The sequence below is a fragment of the Vipera ursinii genome, assembly GCF_947247035.1.
Source record: "Vipera ursinii genome assembly, chromosome: 5".
Classification (NCBI taxonomy): Eukaryota; Metazoa; Chordata; class Lepidosauria; order Squamata; family Viperidae; genus Vipera; species Vipera ursinii.
Window position 1 is genome coordinate 83,889,100 of NC_139518.1, and position 23,525 is coordinate 83,912,624.

At 40.6% G+C, this 23,525-nt stretch overlaps 2 protein-coding genes across 5 annotated transcripts in view; both read right to left on the reverse strand.

Annotated features, from left to right (window-relative positions):
- The window catches only part of STOX1 (storkhead box 1), a 33,352-nt gene extending 21,063 nt beyond the window's left edge, over positions 1-12,289 (reverse strand). For both annotated transcript variants that reach the window (XM_083364770.1, XM_083364769.1), the window contains exon 1: positions 11,862-12,289. In XM_083364770.1, coding sequence (XP_083220896.1) covers positions 11,862-12,225 — 364 coding nt within the window. In that variant the 5' untranslated portion in view covers positions 12,226-12,289. The remainder of the gene's footprint in view (positions 1-11,861) is intronic.
- A 6,312-nt stretch (positions 12,290-18,601) lies between these two features.
- CCAR1 (cell division cycle and apoptosis regulator 1) overlaps positions 18,602-23,525 on the reverse strand; it is a 31,153-nt gene continuing 26,229 nt past the window's right edge. For 2 of the 3 annotated variants that reach the window (XM_083364458.1, XM_083364457.1), the window contains exons 20-25: positions 23,350-23,432; positions 21,843-21,989; positions 21,058-21,178; positions 20,317-20,502; positions 19,247-19,452; positions 18,602-19,135 (exon numbers count right to left, since the gene is read on the reverse strand). In XM_083364458.1, coding sequence (XP_083220584.1) covers positions 19,076-19,135; positions 19,247-19,452; positions 20,317-20,502; positions 21,058-21,178; positions 21,843-21,989; positions 23,350-23,432 — 803 coding nt within the window. In that variant the 3' untranslated portion in view covers positions 18,602-19,075. Of the gene's footprint in view, positions 19,136-19,246; positions 19,453-20,316; positions 20,503-21,057; positions 21,179-21,842; positions 21,990-23,349; positions 23,433-23,525 lie in introns of those variants that run through there. The other variant, XR_014492727.1, reaches the window with a different exon arrangement.

Genomic DNA, 23,525 nt, shown 5'->3' on the forward strand with positions numbered 1-23,525 from the left:
CCTTAAAGAATCTTTTATTCAGGAAACAACGTATCGGCACTAGATAGTTGAACCCCAAAACTAAATTCCCCTCCCCTGGATACAAAGTAACAGAGTACGATCCCCACTCCCAATAAACAGTCATAAAGCACATTCCCCAATTAGCTTGAAGCACGGGCTTTCTCCCCAGCTCTCCAGCCCCTTAAAACGTTATCAGCTCTGGACCCAGTTTGCCCTTGGATTCCCACGGCAGATTTTTTATTATGATGACTAACTGGACTCTCATCCCAATCCCCCTCCCAGCACCAACTGATTCTAAAAGCATAGAGAAAATGGCTGCTTTTTCATCTGTTGTCAAAGCAAGAACATCCGATGTTAGCAGCATTGACAACATTGTGGGCAACAGTAGGGAAAAGTGTGTGTGTGTGTGTGTGTGTGTGTGTGTGCGTGCCATTCTTAGCCGTAAAACCAACTCTCCATGCTCTGTATGTGAGGTTCTTTCCTCACTGTTGAAAATGTAGTGCTCTCCAACCATCCTTGAGTCAGTAGAAGACTAGACCACCATAATCTTTCCTGGCTCCATTGCCAAGCTTTATCTCTACAACCAATTGCCTCTGCTCCCAGCTGGTCGCTCAGGTCTGAGGAGATGAGTGACAAAGTTTAGCAGATTTTATGCACTTTGGAGTTATTTTTGGGCAGCCACTTAGACCTCTACTGGACAGAAATAAGATGCCAAGGTATGTTTGTGTCATGGTTCAGATGCAAATGGAGAGGTCCAACAAGTGTTGTGAATGGCTTCATCACTAATCAGACTGAATGGTGCCTGTGACCAGGCTATTAGTTTAGGAAAAGTAAATCATAACTTGGACACAAGACAGAATGGGGAAATCATTCATCCTAGGATGAATCCTAGGTCATCTTAAGGGGGAACACCCAAAGGACTAAAAAAATATATGAAATCTGGAAAGTGTGCAAGAGATTTCAGGAGAACCTGGATCCCTTTCAAATTGCTCCTAGTTGAAAAAGATCATGAACTCTGATGAAAAATACAGCCAAAATGTTTTATGCAGTAACATAGGGACCAACATTTAAAAACCAAAATGAAATACCAAGGAAAGGAGATGGTGGAATAATTAAGATAAAGAGAAGGAAAAATTGGTGCGGGTTCAACAGTTCGCACATGAGGCTTAAAGGTGGTGGTCAGATAAACAGAACACAGGGTTTTTTCTTCCCTTTAAGAGAGTTTCAAGGTGGGGGAAGGAGAGCCAACATTTCAAACTGAAAACCTTTTACTCTGAGCTCAGCAAACATATGGAAATCATTTACAAGATAAAGTCACAAAAAGCTCACATGATTCTCAAAATGGACCTGTTTTATTCCATAGTAGGGATTCATATGATGCATGGGAACCCTAAAGAAACAGATAAGAGGCTGTGTGCCATTTTATACAATTAAACAAGTTATGGTCATAATGGAGCCTGCCCTTCATGGTCATGATAGTCATAAGCACACGATTAACCCAATTTCACTATCTTTTTTGCAATGGTCATTATGCAAATGCTGCGATTATTAAGAGAACCAATGGTTTGCTGTGGATGCAGTTTTGCTGCAAAAATGCAGCCTACTGAATGCCCACAGTGTGGTCGTGTGACCAGGGGCGCAATTGTTGGGTATCCCCCTGGCAGGTCCATCATAACTTTAAAAAGTCACTAAGTGATTGGTCATAAGTTGAGGCCTTCCTGGGCGGTTCTGCTTTTAGTTTCCCTGTGTCCTTAAACATTAACCGTTATCTAAATAAGGGGGTAGCATAGGTGCATTCACAAGGAATGCTAGTTAGGTGCAAAGGCCAATCAGAAGCAAACAGGACTAATTTTATTATACAAGCCAGTGGTGGGATTCAAATACCTGAACAACTGGTTCTCTTATTGGATGCAGGCCTGGGCCTCCAAGGCCTAGAATGGACTTCCAGAAGTGGCATCCACGTACTTCTGGTGGGCCGTTCTAGGCCTGGGAGGCCTCCGAGGCCTAAAACAGACTTCCAGTGGCATCCATGCACTTCCAGTGGACCGTTCTAGGCCTGAGAGGCCTCCTCCAGGCCTAGACTGGACTTCCAGAAGCAGTGTGCATTCAGCCGGTTCTCTGAACTCAGCAAAATTTAGTGAACCGGTGCGAACCAGCTGAATCCCATTACTGATCCAAGCTCATAAGATGTTGAAATTAAAACTCCCGCCAGACCAATCTTCACTTTGAAGAACCACACTGTATTGTTTCTTTTCATTTTTGGAATCAATCCACTCTGAAGGGTAGAGTTAGTTCTCCATAGTCCTGATTGAACAGGAGAAGTAATAGAAACTCATGCTTGATAGCAGTCACATACCTTCCTTCTGAGAACATTACATTGCCTATCTAATATCGGTTCAAGAGGAGGATACCAAGAAAAAGTCAAGGCAGGGAGGGTACAGGCTAACATCTGGAAACACTCTGAACTCTCCCTAAAGAACAACAGTGGGCTTTCTTTTCTGTACCAAGTTATCATTAAAACATTTCCTCTGCAACTGCTAATAATTATCGCCTTGTAAATTCAGACATTTTGTGGCAATCGGTATACCCCTCGGTTCTATAGATTCAAACAGGATAATGAATATAAAAACAACCATCATGTAGTTTAATTATGGGAACGCTTATTTAATTTGCATCCTGCTTTTTTTTCCAGAGAACAGATTGTTCCCTCTCTTGTATGTATTTTGTATGTATTCCAATCTCTCTACAAAATCTCTTTCAGGCCGGAAGGCTCTTATTATCATGGTTATTTAATATGAAAAGGTTAATCTGCCCGCTATTTGGGGGAAGGAAATAGATCTGATAGTGTAAGATTTAACACAGTTCAAAAGTTCTTGCAAGACCAGCCAAACTTCTTCATAGAGAGCATCTTTCCTCCCAGAGTGTGGCCTCAGATGTTGGAGCCTGGCCATCCCAAGGTTTCTTGCCAGGTCTGAATAGATCTGAGATCATCAATCATTGTAATACAAAGCAGATTCCTCTTTTCTAAGTTATTTCGGGAAAGCTATAGGGAGTTCTGTGAGCTAATTGTAACTGACTGTGGAGCTGCCTGTAAGAAATATTCTAAAGTGGGATGGTGGCAAAGGTGTTGGATAGGGACAAGGAGAGCTAAGTTTAAGTCCACCTCATGCCAAGAAAAGTTACTGAGTGATGTTGACGTTCAACCAGCCACTTTCTCCCAACCAGATCCTTCCCAGATTGTTATGGGAGCAAAATGGAGACTGCATGCTGTCTTAAGTTCCCACAATAGGCAGTATATAGAACTAACAACAACTTAATTAATGGAACGTATGGCAAAGAAACCAACCTTTCATTGTATATTTTTCAAGCCACCATCTATTAAAGCATTAGCTATTTAGGAGATTGTCTGTTAGAGGAAACGGTTCGTTACATCTAGCAGACAACTCAGAATAAAAATATTTATCTGATGCAAACAAAACCATGATCACAAACCCTTTCATGAATGATATTTAAAGTGCCTTGAACTGCTCACTCAAGTGCACACAGAACATTTGCCAATTCTGCTCAAGATGAAACAGTTTTTTTTCCCCCACTGTGTTATGTCTCTCCTGCAGTAACTTTAGAAGGACAAACAAATACGGTAATTCAAGTTTGTAACTAAGTCGCTCAGGTGACTGCTTTGTTTTTTTAGCCATGCCTCAAGGATCTGAATCCCTTTTTTGTCTCAAGAAGCAAGTTAAGCAAGATTAACCAAGGTAAAAGTGTCATTTATTCTTAACTTCTAATATTTTTAAAGCATTGGTGAGAACTCTGTTTAAGTATAAATTTCTCAGTGATTGCTAAATTACTGTTCTAGCCAAACTATCTGTCATTACTCAAACTAAATGTCCTGAAAGAAAAATTGTTCCATTCATAAGGAACCATCAAATGATTAGGCAAAAGGAGTCTGGGTACAGTATAATTTTTATTAAAAGACACCCTAGAAAGAGTGCAGAGAAGAGCAACAAAGATGATTAGGGGACTGGAGGCTAAAACATATAAGGAACAGTTGCTGGAATTGGGTATGCCTAGTTTAATGAATTGAACTATGGTGCTGGAGAAGACTCCTGCAAGTTCCTTGGACTGCAAGGCGATCAAACCGGTCAGTCCTAGAGGAGATCAACCCTGACTGCTCTTTAGAAGGCCAGATCCTGAAGCTAAAACTCAAATACTTTGGCCACCTAATGAGAAGGAAGGACTCACTGGAGAAAAGCCTAATGCTGGGAAAGGTTGAGGGCAATAGAAGAATGGGACAACAGAGAATGAGGTGGCTGGATGGAGTCATTGAAGCAGTAGGCGTGAGCTTAGATGGACTCCAGAAGATGGTAGAGGACAGGAAGGCCTGGAGGAACATTGTCCATAGGGTCGCGATGGGTCGGACACGACTTCGCAAGTAACAACAACAACAACAAAGTTTAATGAATAGAAGGACTGGGGGATGACATGATACCAATCTTCCAATATCTAAGGGGCTACCAGAAAGAAGAGGGGGTCAACCTATTCTTCAAAGGACCAGAAAGCAGGACAAGAAGCAACGGATGGAAGCTTATCAAAGGGAGATCCAGTCTAGAACTAAGGAGAAATTTCCTGACAGCTAGAAAATTAACAAATGGAACGGCTTGTCTCAAGAAGTTGTGCGTGCTCCAATACTGGAGTTCTTTAAGAAGAGATTGGACAATCATTTGTCTGAAATGATAGGGTTTCATGCTTGAGCATGGAGTTGGACTAGAAGACCTCCAAGGTCCCTTCCAACTTTAGTTATTCTGTTACATAAGCTTTCATGAGCTGCAGCAAGATCACCAGTCCTCAGTACTGGTTAACACAGAATTTTTTTGTGAGATACTACATTTAAACGAAAGTAGACTTCAAAATGGAAATGGTTGAAAAATGGCAAAATATATATATATTGATCTTGGTGGATGGGCCATCCATGGCTCAGATGACCTTGGACACAAGAAATCTTCGACAATGGTAAATGCAAATTGACATGAATGGCTTTCACTGGGACTTTCAGCTAGACACATATACTAAGGAAGGGACAGAATGTTGTGCTTCTTGTTACAATGCAAGTAAAGGGCAACCTGGAGGCTGGCTAAATCTGCACTCAAATTGAACCAATTGCCAATGTTGCGTCTCCACGGATATATTTATGGAGATTCTCAGTCATCCAGGTCGTGATTCTCCAAAAGATGCTTTTTTCCAATAGGCAACTGGACTTTTTTTCCCCTTTGAAAACATTTTGCTTCTTATCCAAGAAGCTTCCTTCCATTCTCCACCAGTCAGTTAGAACTGAAGAAGCTTCTTGGATAAAAAGCAAAGCATTTTCAAAGAAAAAACTAAGAATGTCCAGTTACCTTTTGGGGAAAAAAGCACCTTTGGGTCTCCACAGATACTTCTTCTCTTCTGCCTCTATTCTCAATTAAGTTTTTAACTGATACACTTCACTCCCTTTCGAAGAGAGCTAAAATGCAGAATTAGATGTCCCATCAAATATTTTGAAAGAAGCAACTGGATGGCCAGTTAGGGCAAATGCTTCCCTCTCCCACCAAAAAAATCATTTTTATCATCCTAAGTGGGAGTTTCTGAGACGAAACATAATTTCCCCAAGAGTTTAATGCAGGGGTCTTCAAACTTGGCCCTTTTATGACTTGTGGACTTCAACTCCCAGAATTCCTCAGCCAGCGTGCCTGGCTGAGGAATTCTGGGAGTTGACGTCCACAAGTCATAAAAGGGCCAAGTTTGAAGACCAGGGGTTTAATGTAAGCATTTTTAGATGCAAAAGTGCAGGCAAGGGCAAGATCCATCTCTTGCTCTCCTGCTAGGATACCAATCTTCTGATCATGTATCCATGCCATCATCACTTACCGCTGCCATGTTGGCTGTAGCTGATAGGTACTTGAGTTTATCTGGACAATCACAAATAGATTTAGTATCAGTACTAAAGATTTAGCAAAGGCATCCTGTTTTAGTCCATTCTTTCAACATGGCACTTTTCCTAACAATCGTTTAGTAGGTTTATCAACCTGGGATACCACTAAATTTCTTCAAAATTCTCATCTCAAGTGAAGCAAGACACAAGACAAGGGAAATAATCCTCAAAAAATTAAGGGTTTTTTCCACTCATTGTTTCACATGAAGGAATCACATACGCCCTAGTATAGGGGTCTTCAAACTTGGCCCTTTTTTGACTTGTGGACTTCAACTCCCAGACTTCCTCAGCCAAGCCCTAGTACCACAGTCTGTTCAGATATAATGACATAAAACAACCTTCCCTGACCTGCTGCTCTCCAGGTGAGTCAGAATTCAACTCTTATAACCCAAACACACCTGAAGACTATCAAGGTCTGTGGCCAGCCTAAGGAAACATGGCCATTTTAAATTGCTGCATTTAAGGATTGCATCACATAACTAGGCAGATCTCAAAAGTGTGAAAGTTCAGCATCCCTCCTCTGAAGAGTTCCATAAAGAGTACCATGCAATCTTCTTTTATCAGATCCCCAGAATATAATTGGAAACCACTTGATTTTTATTGCAAGAAATTCCTGACACAATACTGAATGAATTATATCCCTTGGCAGCCATACGTGTGCTGGGACCTCCGTTGTGGATCCAGTTGCAGGATCAAGGAAAGAGTTGTTGTCTGTGTTTATCAAAAGAATTTGGCATTTGGCTTTCACTCTGTAGCAGAATCAAGTATCTTACACTTTTACTATACATGTAGGTGTCACAGAAATGCACTAACCCCTCATCCTGTAATCTTAAGCAGATCAATCTTTACCAACTGAGGTAAAAATGTACAATTTTAAAAGGTTAAGAGCCTGGGTTTAAGATTGAGAATTATACAGAATGTATAATTTACTAGAGCAACACAGACTGCTTACACAGTTATTGTAATTGAGATTCTATTTTTACTTGCAGGTATACGGTATGTTTCTTTTTTTTAGATAGAAAAACATGTGGTTGTTTATCTAAGGTTATTAGGTGTCTCCGGAGGAGATGATTTAAATAACAAGCCTTTCCTCTTTTTTAATTAACAGCAGCAAGAGATTGTCAGAAGCTCCAAAGTCAGATCCCACTTAGCTCTCACCCCAAATAAGAGGAAAATCCTGTTGTCCTTTTTGTACCTTCCTATGTCCTCACACACATAACTGCTTGATCCAAGATATTGATCAGCCTGTGCTACCAGAATGGCTGGGCCATTTCTTAAGGTTTATGCCATGCCCCAGTACAGGTAGACCTTGATTTATGATAATTGAGCCCCAAATTGATGTTGCTAAATGAAACATTTATTAAGTGAGTTTTGCCCCATTTTATGACCTTTCTTACACAGTTGTTAAGTGAAGCAGTGCAGTTATTATTAGTAACATGGTTGTTAAATGAATCTGGCTTCCCCATTGACTTTGCTTGTCAGAAGGTCACCAAATGTGATCACATGACCCTGGGACAATGCAACCGTCATAAATATGAACCAGTTGCCAAGCATCTGAATTTCGATCATGTGACCATGGGGATGATGCAACAGTTAAGTCTGAAAAACAGTCATAAGTCACCTTTTTCATAGTAACCATAGTAACTTTGAATGGTCGGTAAATGAATGTTGTAAGTCAAGGACTACCTGTACTGCATGTGTACTAACTAGACAGAGAAGCTAACAATCAATTAAAGACAATACTGCACAACTTTAGAATCCTTTAGAAGAAAAAGTAACATTATAAAAGAGAAAGATTATCTAATAAATGAAAGCAGATTCCAAAGCTATTCATCTTTGGAATTAGGCATTGCTTTTGATGAAAACAGTCTAAACATAATTATTTAAGTAAAATTTACATCAAAACCTTCCTACATAGGCAAAACATCACAAGCAAGGAGTTCCACAATTTAACAGAATGACAAGAGTTGGAAGTAACCTTGAAGGTCTTCTAGTCCAACTTTCTGCTCAAGTAGGGGACCCTAATCCAGGGGTCTTCAAACTTGGCCCTTTTATGACTTGTGGACTTCCGACTCCCAGAATTCCTCAGCCAGCGTCTCTGCGTTACCGTATCTTGTCTGCAATACCGTAGGTCTCATCTTAGGAGCTTGTATCCAGCTTTAATGCTATTAAACATATATCAAGAGCTTCCCTGTAAGTGTGGATTCCAACATTCCTGACAACCACCACTCTACAGACGAAACTGGAACTATGAATACTTGTATTTGTAGGCGTGTGGCTTTTTAAAAAGTTTTTAGTTATGTGTAGTTTGTGTTCTGTTCTTTTTTTTTAATTCGTGTTGTCTGATGTAGCACCTTGGTTCTGGGGAAACGTTTCATTTCACTGTGTACTGTATTGTATATTGTTGAAATGACAATAAAGTCTACTACTACTACTACTACTACTACTACTACTACTACTAAAGGTCTCCCAACCATTTTGTGCAAGCAGGCTGAGGAATTCTGGGGGAAGGCTGGGAAGGCTATCTTGGATTATGCCGGCCACATGACCACGGAGACGTCCTCGGACAAGTGCTGGCTCTTCGGCTTTGAAACGGAGATGAGCACCGGCCCCTAGAGTCGGAAACAACTAGCACGCATGTGCGGGGGAACTTTTACCTTTACCTATATAATGGCTATAAGACATCTAATAATTCTAATCAGGGCTTTTTTTCCTCATAGAACGCTCAGAATGGAGTTCCGGCACCTTTTTTGGATGGAACCTTGTAGCGTACGCAAGGCGGGTTGTATGACATGTGTGAGTTCCGGCACCTTTTTCTTTTACAAAAAAAGCACTGATTCTAATCAACATGATCTCATGTCTGCAAAATGTGATGAGTCCAGCCTCATTCTACAGAGTTCATATTGCTGCTGACATTGTAAACAAGTGGGCTCTATGGAAATACAACTAATTATTCACTTGTTTCAATGCTGAGGCCAGCAACAAAAGGTCCACTTCTTCTGCTCTTGCATCTTGCCAGTTCAGCTGGTACACAACTGGCAGGGATGTCCAATGTTTCACAAAGGCCAAAAAAAAACCCCAAGAATTTCAGAGTGCTGCCCTACCATTCCTTAAATCAAACCCTATTTTCCAAGATCGCACTTGTACATGGAATGCACAAAGTTAATTCTTGAGCCTGGTCTGACCTTCTGAAAAATTATCAGAGTCACCAGTTCTCTAGCTTTAGAAATACTTGACTGGATAGCATCTCCCCAGTAATATCCCAGAAAACAAAATACTCTTAATTTGGTTTTTAATTTGCTATGTATGCACCATGACAATGCCATGCAGACTCTGTTTCTTGCTCAAGGCATATGGAATTAACTTCCTAGTCAATTTTGTATTGGCAGTGACTAACATAATCCCCAAGGGCAATGTGCCCATTAAAATGGTTTGTCCTTGGAAAATTAGAGAACCCAAAGGATTCCAGAACGGTCTTCAAAGTTTCCCATTGGCCTGGCTGCCATGCCTACTGAAGCTCTGATCTCACTGCGGCTATTTTCTGTAAGACACAGAACTCTTGACACAAGCTTTCGTGCAAATGTGGACTGGATAAGTTTTTCTTTTAACAAACAAAAAGATATAAAAGAGCAAGAATGAGAGCAAGAATAAGCTCATGCCAGTTATTATCCTTAAGCAGGGGGTTGGACTAGAAGACCTCCGAGGTCCCTTCCAGCTTGATGATTGTATGATGAGGTGCAAGCTAGCAGCTTGTGATTTTGCCTACTGTACTGTGTCTAGCAGTAAACCATTCCTGCATGTGTCTCACTCCCAGGGCCTCAACTACCCACCAAACATGAACAAGAAACCAAGTCCCTAGAAGTCTGCTGAGATAAAACAGGCTAACGGATTTGAGAACCACCATTCCAGATTACCCTGGATGCTTATATGCTACCAATAGCCTCTATAGAGATGATACAACCTGGAGAGATTAATATAATGTTAGGAAATGTTCAACCAAGCAGTGCAGGCCTCGAGACTTTCAGAGTTGTCTCCATATTTGGTTCCTCTACCACAACGACCTTTTGTATAAGAACAGAGAAGGAAGAGGGGACAGGCATGTCTCTGAAATGGCTTCCCCAGAACTCCATGACACTACTAGCATTTCAGCAGGAATCCAGGTTTTACTTCACGGTTTTAAACTTTTAATGCTGGCTTATTTGTTTTTCCTGTTGGTTTTATACCCCATTTGGTTTTTACAGTGCTCTTTTATCATAATATGGCCTGTCTGAAGCCTTTTGATACCTGTTATAGATGCCAGGATAAGGGACTTTTAAATAAAGACGTTATGTTGGTTTTAACATCATGTGTTGCTTTTGATGTTTTTTTCCCCTCTACATGCAGAAACCAATTTATAAATGTTACCAATATCATTTTTAAAAGGGGTGGATTCAAACATGGTTGTGAAGTGTAACATGTTCTGTTAGTTCTGAATGAGTGTTATGGGAACCCCTCTTTGTGATAAATCAGGCAACCATGACTTATGCCATAAGCCACACACAGCTTAGTACAATGGGTGAACCCAATTATTGTGATTTATTCCACATACCAATGTGTGTCTCTGTTATCAATTTCTTTCTATCTATCTATCTATCTATCTATCTATCTATCTATCTATCTATCTGGATTTGTATACCGCCCTTTCCCAAAGGACTCAGGGTGGTTAACAGGGTAATTAAAACAAGAAATACAAAAATTAAAAACAATTAAAAAGATTATAACAGTCCTTGAAAAAGTAAAAAAACCCAATTAAAAATTAAAAAATCTATCTATCTACCTACCTACCTACCTACTTTTATAATTACATACAATTGCTGTTCGTTATATAGCTTACCTAAGACTTTTGGGCATCCTTCATTGCTAAACCCTGGAAGTGCAAAAGCATCCTTATTAAGGCTATATTACCGATCTTCATGCACCAAAGACTTCGTGGTCCTTAAGTGTTACTCCAACTGAAAAAGCATCCTCTCCCTTCCTAGCATTTAAGGAAAAAAGAAGCCGGGCCATCACGCACAAGTATTCCTGAAAACCTCACTGGAGTTTTGAAACTCAACGAACAGCCACCGAAAGTGGATTCTGGGGCAAAAAGCCTCTCTCTCCGAGACTCCAAGAGAGGCAGCGCCTGGCCCTGGGTAACTTAACTCGTCAGCAATCCCTAACACTCCTCTGAACGTGCTCAAGCGGCTACTACTCCCCTGCGCCGGTTCCAAACCAAGGAGCATCCTTTTTTTTTTTAAATTCCATTTATATCCCGCCCTTCTCCGAAGACTCAGGGCGGCTTACAAGCTTAGCAGTAGCCTTCATTCTATGTATATGCCTGCTTATTAGGGCTTTCACACACACCCCAAGCGGCATTATTACAAAGTCAGCTTAATTGCCCCCAACAATCTGGGTCCTCATTTTACCTACCTGGGAAGGATGGAAGGCTGAGTCAACCTTGAGCCTGGTGGGATGCGAACCTGCACTAATTGCAGGCAGATGGTGTTACTTAAGGAGGCAGCAATCCCCAACACTCTTCTGAACGCGCTCAAGCGGCTACTACTCCCCTGCGCCGGTTCCCAACCAAGGAGCATCCTTTGGATCAGAGGGGTCTTCAAACTTGGCCCTTTCATGACTTGTGGACTTCAACTCCCAGAATTCCTCAGCCAGCATGCCTGGCTGAGGAATTCTGGGAGTTGAAGTCCACAAGTCATAAAAAGGGTCAGGTTGGAAGACCCCCTGCGTTTGGAGGGAAATGCGTTTACAGAAAACCCCACGAGGGGGGGGCGCGCCCAGATTAAGGCCGGGCGGGACCCCGAGCCCCGCGGGCAGGTCCGAAGGGGCCGAAAGGGGCGGCTCTCCGGCGCTGACTCACCTACGGCTCGGATGAGGAAGCCCTCGGGGGCTCGCAGCGCCCTGCGGAGCCAGGCGTCGCGGAGGAGCTGCAGGGGCGCCGGGGGCCCTTGCAAGAGCAGCACGCCGCCCCGCAGCCAGCCCTGCAGCCTCAGCCGCCCCACGGCCCGCGCCAGCCCGGCGTTCCAGTGGGAGGCGGCGTTGGCGCGGCGGAACGCCTGGAAGACGGCGGCGCCGCGCGCCTCGTCCTCCCAGCAGTCCGCCTCAGCCTCGTCCGCCTCCGGCCCGGCCGCCTCCCGGGAAGCCGGCGGCCGGCGACGCAGGACGAGAGCCAGCGAGCTGGGCGCCAGCAGCACCGCGCGGCGGGGAAGCGGCGAGGGCGACATGGCTGAGGCGGCGGCGGCGGGGCGCGCTCTGCCCGTTGTGCCCGTCAGCGCCTCAGCTGCCGCCGCCGCCGCTACCAAGGGAACGGGGTTGTTCCTGGCAAGGGGCGGGGAAAAGCTGGCCCGGCTCTTCGGCGGCAACCCCGGAGCCAGGATTTCCCGCTCGCCTCCCTCCTCCCTCCCCGTCACCGCTCCGAAGCACCTGGAGCAGGGGTAGGCAACCTCGGCTCTTTTACGACTCATGGACTTCAACTCCCAGAATTCCTGAGCCAGCAGGAGCCAGTTCGGACACTTACTTTTAACAACAGAGAATAGCAGAGCATCAAAACCAAGATTAATGTTACCGCTGCAGTTTTGCCAGTAACATTAATTTTATTTAGGATGTGAAACTGCAAGCTCTGGGAGAGGACTCTCTCTCTGTCTTGCTTGCTCTGAAGCAGTGGGTCTACATAGTGTTTCTCAAACTGTGAAAGCTGGTTGGGGAATTCTGGGAGTTGAAGTCCACACATTGTCAAGGTTGAGAGACACTGGTCTATGGGCATGTCTCAAAAAAGGGCAAGCTGACATAAACAGGCTGGCAATGCAAACTCTATCCCTTTAGTAGATGCCTGTGAGATTGACACCAAAGGGGCAGGGCTTGCATTGTGATGCAATTTCTGCCAACCTACCTTGCCAACCTAGCACCCGAGGCAACAGGAAGATTTGACCTTGTTTTATGAAATAAAGGTGATAAACTAACAGAATAAGCGAATAACAGAATTGGAAGGGACTTTGGAGGTCTTCTAGTCTAACCCTCTGCTCAAGCAGAGGACCCTACCATTTCAGACAAGTGGCTGTTTAGCATTTTCTTAAAAGCCTCCACATGAAGCACCCACAAGCTCTAAAGGCAAGCCATTCCAGTGACTGGTTGTTCTCACTGTTATGAAGTTTCTCCTTAGTTCTAGATTGCTTCTCTCCTTAATTAGTTTCCATCCTTTGTTTCTTGTCTTGCCTTCCAATACTTTGGAAAATAAGTTGACCCCCCCTTTTCTTTGGGGCAGCCCTTTAGATACTGGAAGACTGCTATCATGTCACCCTTGGTCCTTCTTTTCACTGGACTAGCCAGACCCAATTCCTGCAACCGTTCTTCATATGTTTTAGTCTCCAGGCTCTTAATCATCATACCGGTAGTTGCTCATCTCTTTCCAGTCTCAATATCTTTTTTTTATAAAGTGGTGACCAATTTCATGTGTGGTCTTACTAAGGTTTTATAAACTGACAAATACTTCACATGCTCTTGATTCTAACCCTATTTATGCAACCAAGGATTGCACTGGCTTCTTTGGCTGCTGCTGCTGCACACTGCTGGCTCATATTTAAGTGATCGTCCACTAGGACTACAAGATCTCTCTGACAGTTACTGCTTTTGAGCTAGCTTTCACCTAATCTGTATTTCTACATATGTTTGTTCTTGCCTAACTGTAAAACCTTACTTTTCTCTACACTGAATGTCATTTTGTTGGATAGGCCCCAGTGTTCAAGTCTGTCAAGATCCATCTGGGATGTTGGCTATATTGCTGCCAGCTTAGTGTTGTCTGCAAATTTGATGAGGTCCTCTTCTATTCCCTCATCTAAATTGTTTATGAAGATGGGCCTAAAACAGAACCTTGGGTTACCCCACTGCTTATTTCCTTCCAGGTAGATGTAATTCCATTAATGACTACACACTGAGCGCAGTTTGTTAGCCAGTTACAAATCCATCTGGTGGTGATGCTGTCTATCCCACATTTTTCTAGCTTACCAAGAAGTAGGTGTGGTCTACTTTGTCAAATGCTTTACTGAAATCCAGGTATACTATGTGCACAGCATTTTGCTAGTCCACTAATTCAAGGCTTTTCAACCAGTGGTATGGGTACCACCTGTGGTACATTGGCACCTGGCAGGTGGTACGCAACCATCCTAGAAGTGGTAGCAGGGGAGGGGAATGGCAGCACCTCACAAGCCTGAGCGAGAGACGGCTGGAGCTGCAGGGCTGTCAGGGCTCAGCGGAAGTGCCAGGATCAGTGCTTCTTCAGGGCTGTCAGGGCTCAGCGGAAGCTTCAGGATCAGCGCCAGGCTCCAGCTGGAGCTCAGCGCTGATCCTGGTGCTTTCGCTGAGCCCAGAAGAAGCACTGATCAGCTGGAATGTTGCAGCATCTCCAGGGTCTTGTAATTTACATTCAGATGCTTGGCAACTGATTCATATTTATGACGGTCACAGTGTCCCAGGGTCATGTGAAGTGACCAAAACCTGCTGCGACCACCCAGCAGATGGGGGGGAATAAAAACCAAATACCCCCCACCCCACCCCCGCTGCCAATCCTCAACAGAAATGCTCACAACGAAAACCTCGGACAGAAGGAAGAGCACCACCGGGCAGGCAGGCAGGCAGGCGTCTTGCTCGGCTGTCGCTTGGGGGGCACTTTTTTCAGTGCCATTGTAACTTCGAACAGTCACTAAGAGAATTGTTGTAAGTCGAGGACTACCTGTACATCATCACTTTTTTCCTTTTTTTTCTGGTCATCAAGTTTTTGACACCTTGCTAGGCGACTGGTGGTACTCAGATGTTGCCATACCCTATGGTGGTACAATGGGTGAAAAGGTTGAAAAGCCCTGCACTAACTCAGTCACAAAATTTTATATAAAAAATTATTTATAGCAAATACTTTATTTCACCTACCCAAGGGACTGTTCTGCCCATGACCAGATAAATATCACCAAAATGAAATTGATTCTAACGCATAAGCAATATGAAAGCACTATTCAATCAGCAAAAACAGGAGCAGAATCTCACCTAAACTCAGTTCATAAATCTTCCCCCACAAAAATTGCAGCTTAAACTAATGGAAATAAAATTATCAGACTAACAAGCTACAAACACAATAAAAGAGCCAGTTTGGTCTTGTAGTTAAGGCAACAGGCTGGAAAGCTGGAGACTGTGACTTCTAATCCCGCCTTAGCCATGAAAACCAGTCAGATGACCTTAGGCCAATCATTGCCTCAGCCCAAGTTGCCTCACAGGGGCTGTTGTTGGGGAGGGGGGAAATAGGAGGATGAAGTATTAGGTATGTTCACCACTTTTGACTTGTTTTATAAAAATAAAGTAATAATAATGCATAAATATTCCATTATCATTATATGAAGGAAAAGACTAGTCCAGGGCTAGGCAACCTCGGGTCTTTTATGACTCATGGACTTCAACTCCCAGAATTCCTCAGCCAGCGTGCCTGACTGAGGAATTCTGGGAGTTGAAGTCCACAAGTCATAAAAGGGACGAGTTTGAAGAGCCCTGATTTAAATGCTAATTTCACCCATTTTTATAGTGGCCAACTTGTCAGACTGACAGACTTAAGAGATCTTAGAATTTCAAGGTTTATATAGATCAGCACGTAAAAATAAGTAGTATGCATGGCAAGAGATGCAATAAATACAATCATTTTATGCATAAACTAAGGTATTGGTAACGAAAGGCTTGTTTTTGTTATAGAAAATGCAGAGTTAGTAAAAGGTCCTGTACAATATTCTGTACATTTCCATTTCTATATAGGTTGCCTAGCCCTGGACTAGACGTAATGGTTTTGAGTTGTTAATTAGAATGCCTGAAGAACTTCATTAGATTTCATTAAAAGAAGCAAAAACAAAAGATGAAATGATGGGTGATAGTTGAAGGCAGAAAGTGAGAAACAGAAAAAAAGTAATGCCTACATAAACACTGTATCCGAGACAACAGAAAGAGCTGCATTATATTTGTTGTTGTTGTTGTTGTTAGCTGCAAAGTCATGTCCGACCCATCGCGACCCTATGGACAACGTTCCTCCAGGCCTTCCTGTCCTCTACCATCTTCTGGAGTCCATTTAAGCTCAGGCCTACTGCTTCAGTGACTCCATCCAGCCACCTCATTCTCTGTCGTCCCATTCTTCTCTTGCCCTCAATCTTTCCCAGCCTTAGGCTCTTCACCAGTGAGTCCTTCCTTCTCATTAGGTGGCCAAAGTATTTGAGTTTTAGCTTCAGGATCTGGCCTTATAAAGAGCAGTCAGGGTTGATCTCCTCTAGGACTGACCGGTTTGATCGCCTTGCAGTCCAAGGGACTCGCAGGAGTCTTCTCCAGCACCATAGTTCAAAGGCCTCAATTCTTGGGCGCTCAGCCTTTCTTATGGTCCAACTTTCACTGCCATACATTGCAACTGGGAAGACCATAGCCTTGACTGTACGCACTTTTGTTGACAGGGTGATGTCTCTGCTTTTTAGGCATTATATTTACACAACTTAAAAGATACTTTAATAGCATACATATAAACTTAAAGGCTCATCTAAAGAAAGTAACTGTTGTACAGAAACTATTTTAGAAAGCATCAAAATAGGAAAGTGATGAGAATCACTTAGCACACCAACAGTGTTTTGATCTAAATAAAAGAGTCTGTAGCAAATAGGAACTTTTGGCATGTCATTCTAAAAAAGTAATTAGAATTTAACAAGAGTTTAATACTGTCAAGTTAAAAAAGTACATGAAGAGCAGCCTGTTTACCCCGCCTCCTGTCTCTCTACTTTTAATCTTGTACTTTTCCAAATATTTCCAAATATTGCTGTAAAATTATAAAACCAGAAAAAAACAAAAAGTGGTCATTAGTATCCCTCCAAGTTAGCTAAATGCATTTACCATTAAATGGTATTTTAGGAAACTGGTGCATTGGTACACTTTTGTTAACTGAGGAATAAATCCACTCGGGGATTTGCAGATATAAAAAAAAAATCATGAGCCAGATGTGAAAAATCAACACTTCTTTGAAATGTAGTGACCTTGCAGGGGGCAATTCTGTGGGCTTTCATGTTACTGGCTTGTCCTATTCAGTAATACACAAAGGCTGCTGCTGTTTCTTCACGCTGGGGTCTCAGCCCAACCATTTCCTCTGCAGCTCCATTTCTTTTCTTTACTGCATTTGCATTCGTAAGAACCCCGGACCCATTTATATTTGTCTTCTTTCAGTTGAATTACTCTTAATCTGTTGCAATCATACTTTCCTGCATTTATCCTTACAAGTCCTCCCATATTTCTCTCTTTCCATTTCTTCGAGATGTTGTGACATTATCAACACTCTTTCCCCTTTTTAAGATAACCGTTTTGAAACATGTGTGATTCACAACATGTTAAAAGAATTGGAGTTTTCCCTGAATATAATTTTTTGGGCTGGCCAAAAGGAACCAAAAAAAGGTTTGCCCAATAGGTACAGGAGGAGTATGTGAGCATAACACTGTATATCAGCCTTGTAGAGTGGAAACCCTTTTCCCCCCTGCATGTTTGGTCAGCATGGGTTAAAGTTCTACATGCACTGAGCTAGCTAGCCTTTAGTGAAGCTTGCTAGCCAACTCTCCAGCGAGAAAGGAAGTTTTGTCCCAGATGAAAGTGCTTGGGGAAACATCAGAGAATACCTGACCTTCCAATGTTGTCTTTCAGTACAGACGCTCTGTACAAGGTGATTGCACAAACTTTGCAACACTTTGCTGCAAGATGACACTCACAGAAACCTTGTGGATAATGGAGGAAATGTCATCACATTTCATGTGATCTGCAATGTCTTTTTCCAGCTTTACATTGTGTTGCATCACTTTCTAGGTAATAATGTAAACATTTATCAGTCTGATTGGGAATGGGGAGTGTTTATTCAAAATGCTTTCACAATCAATTGTCAGTATTTGATGTCAAGGAGCCCAAACAGAATAATCTGAGACATTTAAGGCTTCTGCCAACAAGCTGCCTTTTAAGCTACCAACCAACAACCTGATGTCAATCTGGCAGCTTCTTAATTATAGCACCTATTTGACTTCTGATTCCAAGTTTTATGTTGTTACTCCTTTCATACCGAGTAAACTGAAAATACTTGTGCCCAAGTATACCCTTCCATACCACATTATGTCATTAGCATAACAAAAATGCTGGGTTACAGCTTAAATTTAGGTATTTTATGAATTGTGTGAAATGCATATAATACCTTCATTGGAAGACAGTCTTAAGAAATTAACACTGGGAAGGTAAATAGCCAATTTAATGAAAGCCAATATAAAACTAGTAGCAATTTTTCCAAATAAAGCATTATACTGACATCTACTGGCCTGGTGTGTATTAGTCAATTGTACATTCTCATAAAAATTTTAAAAGTTGCTAGTATATTAATGTAGGGATAGAACATTTCAAGGATTACAAAATATGCATAATAAAACAAATGTTTTTATATAAACCCCAATTTATCAATGTTCTATAATTTCCTTATTCTTTTCCTCAATTACTGTGCATCAAAACAGTAATAAGAACTTCCAAGAAAAACTCACAAATCAAAGGGAAAAAACTCTGACAAAAATTCAAGAATGTATTTAAAAATCTTTACTGGCAAAATTAAGCAGCATGCTATGATTTATATACCCGATTTTTTTAATTTAAAAAACCTAAATAGTCTGAAATAAAACCTAAGAATGGCATCTCTATAAATAATGAAAAATGTTTGCACTAAATTTTAAAATGAAACTTTTGGTAATTAAATACTTGCTATTTTCCATGAAGTCGATGAACTTTATTAGCATTCAAACTATAACCAAGTTTACCCTAAAACATTTTGCAATGCAAAATTATTTTCACTCAAGGAGTGTCTAACAAATCGAGGGCTGTGAATTACAAGCATCTTTTGAAGCAGGCTCACACATTTATAAAACTTTATACAACCTTGCTTGGACTAAAATATTTATACTACTAAATTAAACATGCATCACTTTCATACACTCCAGTTTCATGATTTATATTACATTATGTAACATTCTTTTTTCCCCCAGCAAGCAGCATGTTTTGTCATACATTTGCTCCATTTTCTTTGGATGTTTGATCTTTATCTTCATTCTTCACACTATCCTATGGAAAGAGAAGACAGTGAATCAGTTATAAGCTGCTATAACCAAATTTAAGACATTCTGTTTTTTCTATTTTCAGGAAATTTCGCAGAAGAGTTATAGAGAGCTTTACCTTTTTAAGAACCGTGTGTATTTCATCCATAACGGTTGCCAAACCTTTGATGGTCTTAGTCAGCTGCCCTTCAAACTGCAGATTTGTATCTTCAGAGATCTTCAGGTTCTCTTGCAGCTGGCTGAGATCTTTTTTAACCTCTTTAATTTCTGCAGAGAGGCTTTTGTTTAAATTCTCCAAATTCAATATGGTCTTTTCATCGTCATCTGCAAAAATGGAACGATTTGTAATCTTTTAAACTGCATCTTTCTATAAGAAGTTAAAATGATTACAGAAAATAAAGGAGTAAAATATTAGACTGATACGGCTTAGTCTGTAAAAAGAGTAAGGGGGTTTTTTTTTGGACATGCAGTGCCTTAGTGTTGACTCCTGGAACTGCCTGGATTAGTCGCTGTAGTTTTTCTAACAAGACCTCAGATGTTTTTCCGAGGATTGAGAGGGAGGGACTGGTCCAAAGTCACTTAGTTGGCTTTCTGCCTAAAGTAGGATCAGAAGACCGAGTCTCTCTGGTTTCTAAGCTGATATCTTCAACCTCTAAACCAAGGGTCTTCAAACTTGGCCCTTTTATGACTTGTGGACCTCAACTCCAAGAGTTCCTCAGGCAGGCATGCTGGCTGAGGAATTCTGGGAGTTGAAGTCCACGAGTCATAAAAGGGCCACGTTTGAAGACCCCTGCTCTAAACCAAACTGGTTCTAATCGCTTTACTATCCTTATGTCCTTTTTAGTTAAAATAATGAGGCAAGACTATTCAAAGCAATTAATCTGACTCAGAAAGTGAAAGTCCATTTGTGAACTGGCATACCCATCAGAAGTACAGTATGTATTTTAAAAATATTATACGTGTGCATTATGCTTTCTTGGCTTGCAACAGAAAAAAATTGTAACAGCTATTCCTTGCTTGCATCTAAGGACAGCTAGCAGAAGCAGTTCTCTCTCCTTTCCCCAATCCAATCCAACCTTCAAATACTTGAAAAATTGTCACACGTTCTTCTTCCAGTCTGGTGCCAATTCTTTTGGAGATACAGTGCCTTAAGCCTTTTTGAATTAATAAAAAATTATTCACTCTCACCTGTTTTTTCTTCCAGTGACTGGAGTTTCTGTTCCATTTCAGCTCGTGCTTTTTCACTCTTCTCTAATTTCTGCAAGAGACTCCCCACATCCACCATGGCTCCATTATAAACAATGAGACCAACATTTTCTTCTGATGTTTTTGATTCTTGTTTTACCACAGGCGACGGCAGAAGCAGCCTGTTTCCTAAAGGAGTTAAGAATTATCATTATGACAATGTACAAAATAAACAGTTTTTATTTCCAACAAGTGCAATAAAATGTTTTTAGCCTCCAACCGATTCAGTTTTATGTACTTATTTTTTCCCTTACTAAAAACATGTATTACTGATATTTTAGTTTATTATTCTTTTATTGATACAAATCTATTATTGATTTGTATAGTCAAATGTCTGGCAGCTTAATGCCTGTTGTTCACCCAAAATAAACAGAAAAATCTTTATTACTATTAATTACTATCAATAGTCCCGAGAAGTTATATTTATTTCCTAGTTATTTTTAGTGTTTTTTATTTTTTAATATCACACTTTTTCTCAACATTTTTAAAACATTAGAAATGAGTAAAACATTTCACACCTAATGTCCTTTCAATTTATAAAATAACCATGAACTTCTGAACCATAAAACTAGAAGCATAACTTAACAGCAATAGAGACAGTGATAACCGTTACAAAAAAATCTAAATTAGTATGCTGAAAGTATTCCAGATTTGAAATATCTTTATTAATAAAAAATACGCTACCAAACATTTCTTCCTGTGGACTTTCCGTTTCCTCTGGATTTTCTTCATCTTTAGAAGTATCCGTCAGTTTTCTATAAAAGCAAGATTCACGAAGGACTACTTTATTAAGTAGTTTCTTAACCTAAGGTTAACACAAGAAGACAGATAATTATATTGAATACCTAAATTATTATCTCATTCAATTAATATATTGTAGAATAGATGGAAACAAGCCATTCACACAATTTTTAACTTGAAATAAATGGGTTTTTTTACACGAAATGTTTTTCTCATAAGATTGGTCTTCAATAAGCCCAGAGAGTGTTCACTTATAATGACCTTAATTGGGACTGGCAATTCTACCACTGAGTGAAACGGTCATTAAATGGGAAACCACCTGACCACAATTCTGCTTTTGGGCTGGAAAGAGACTAATTTCATTCCTTTGAGTTTTGTCTCCTAACCACTTCCCACTGCTGATGGATGCTTGAGTGCCTGCTTACTGTCTTGTACACAATGAAAACAATGTGATCATGCTGTAGCCTGGGAGCGATGAGCATTCTAATCAAGCACCTTACCATACTCTCTTTCTTCCTCTCTTGCAATCCTTTTCTCATCAAACATTATCTGTTTGGTGGGGTGGGGTAGGGACCACTAGTCAGACATAGGGTAATGCATATTGATTGCAATGATGATCATATGACTGAGGGACACTGCAAATGTCATAAATGGGCAACAAAGTTATATTTTTTTTAACAGTCATAATGGTTGCTGATGGTGAGAAAGCAAAGCCGACAATAACGCACCTGGGCTCTTGAGAGATGTAATCCAAGCGTGTACAAGATCTCTTCCAAATCTTTTTCAAGAAGATATGCACAATGGCATTGATCAAAATAAACAAATGCCATCAGAAGATCGCGATTAATAGTTACCATCTGGGTCTTGTTTCTTTCCTAAAAAATACAGATTATAACCGTTTTTTGTGAATACATTTGTTTACTGAATTAGTTTATAATAGGAAATCTTACTACAATATTATAATACTAACTACTATTACAGAGCTATACAATGAAAAGCCTCAACCTATTATAGCAAAAAAAATAATCAAATTCAAGCAGGAATTGTTCTCTAATATACAACGTATTACGCAGCAAGGCAAACTATTTAGAATGTAATTTTTTTAAGAAAATAACTTTTATTTAGAAAATAATGAAAACCATCCAAATAGAAATTAATCCAAAACTATGTAAAGTTATTTAACTAGCAAATTAGCACCTGGGGAAAAAAGGAGTGGAGGAGCTACAACAACCCTTTTTTTTCTTTGTTTTTTTTGGGGGGGGGGCACGGCCTTTCTTAAATACCCTCATAATCTTCATACTTTCATTTCGATCTTCACTCTAGTGTTTATTCTATGTACTCCTTTCCATTTTGTTTTATTGTTTGTTTTACCAAGTAAAAAATAAAACCAGAAAAAAGTGACAGCCTAAAATGTCAGAATTCTTGCCTGCCAACTAAAAGAAAATAGCATTAATAATTAACCTAATTACTTCCTGAAAACAAATTATAACACTAATTATGGGACAGAATTATTTGCGTGCCATTCCATGTGAATGGAAAAGTGTTTTCATTTTAAACACAAATTTTAAGTTAAACAGAATTGAAGCACATTCCTTAGTGAAATAGCAACGTGGGGTATTTCCATCTATGTACCAACATAAATATCATATAGGACAACCAAGCAATCTCCTATCCCTAGTGCAAATCTGACATTAATGAGTCCAGATAATCAAGGTTCTCCAGATGCTTCTAGATTTGTGAGTTAATCAGCCAAATGGAGTAAGGCATCCTCCAGAAACCTTATCCATATCCTTTGAAATCTGCAAGTTGAAAAGAATCCAAAACAGGACAAAATTACATCACTACGGCCTCTCCATTCCAGAACCGAAACTGGGGATAAAGTGGACTGGAAATAGAATAATAAAAAATAATGCAAACTAATAATGGGGTTATATCTACCTGCAGTATTTTGGTGAAAGGAAACAGTATTAAGAAATGAAACAATATTAAGCCTGATAGAGCCAAATACTTTCTAGTGGTTAAGGTGCTTGCCTAGAACTAGGAGGATGTGAGTTCTAGTCCCGCCTTAGGCATGAAAACTAGCCAGGTGAGCTTGGGCCAGTCACTCTCAGCCCAATCCACCTCACAGGATTGTTGTTGTGGAGAAAGTAGGAGAAGAAAGGAGAATTAAGTACATTCATCATTTGTAAACAATAACAACCATGGTATAAAAATCAAATAAATAAAAAAACATACCTTATCTTTAGAAGCCTTATCTTTGCAATGTCGATTTCCCTCCCTTCTGTCATCTCGCCTGTTCATTTCCTCATCATCCCTATCTATAAAAACAGATAATAGTTTTTAGCATGCTCAAAACATTTTATGCTATCTATCTATCAATATTCATTTCTTAATATTTGTTTATTGAACAA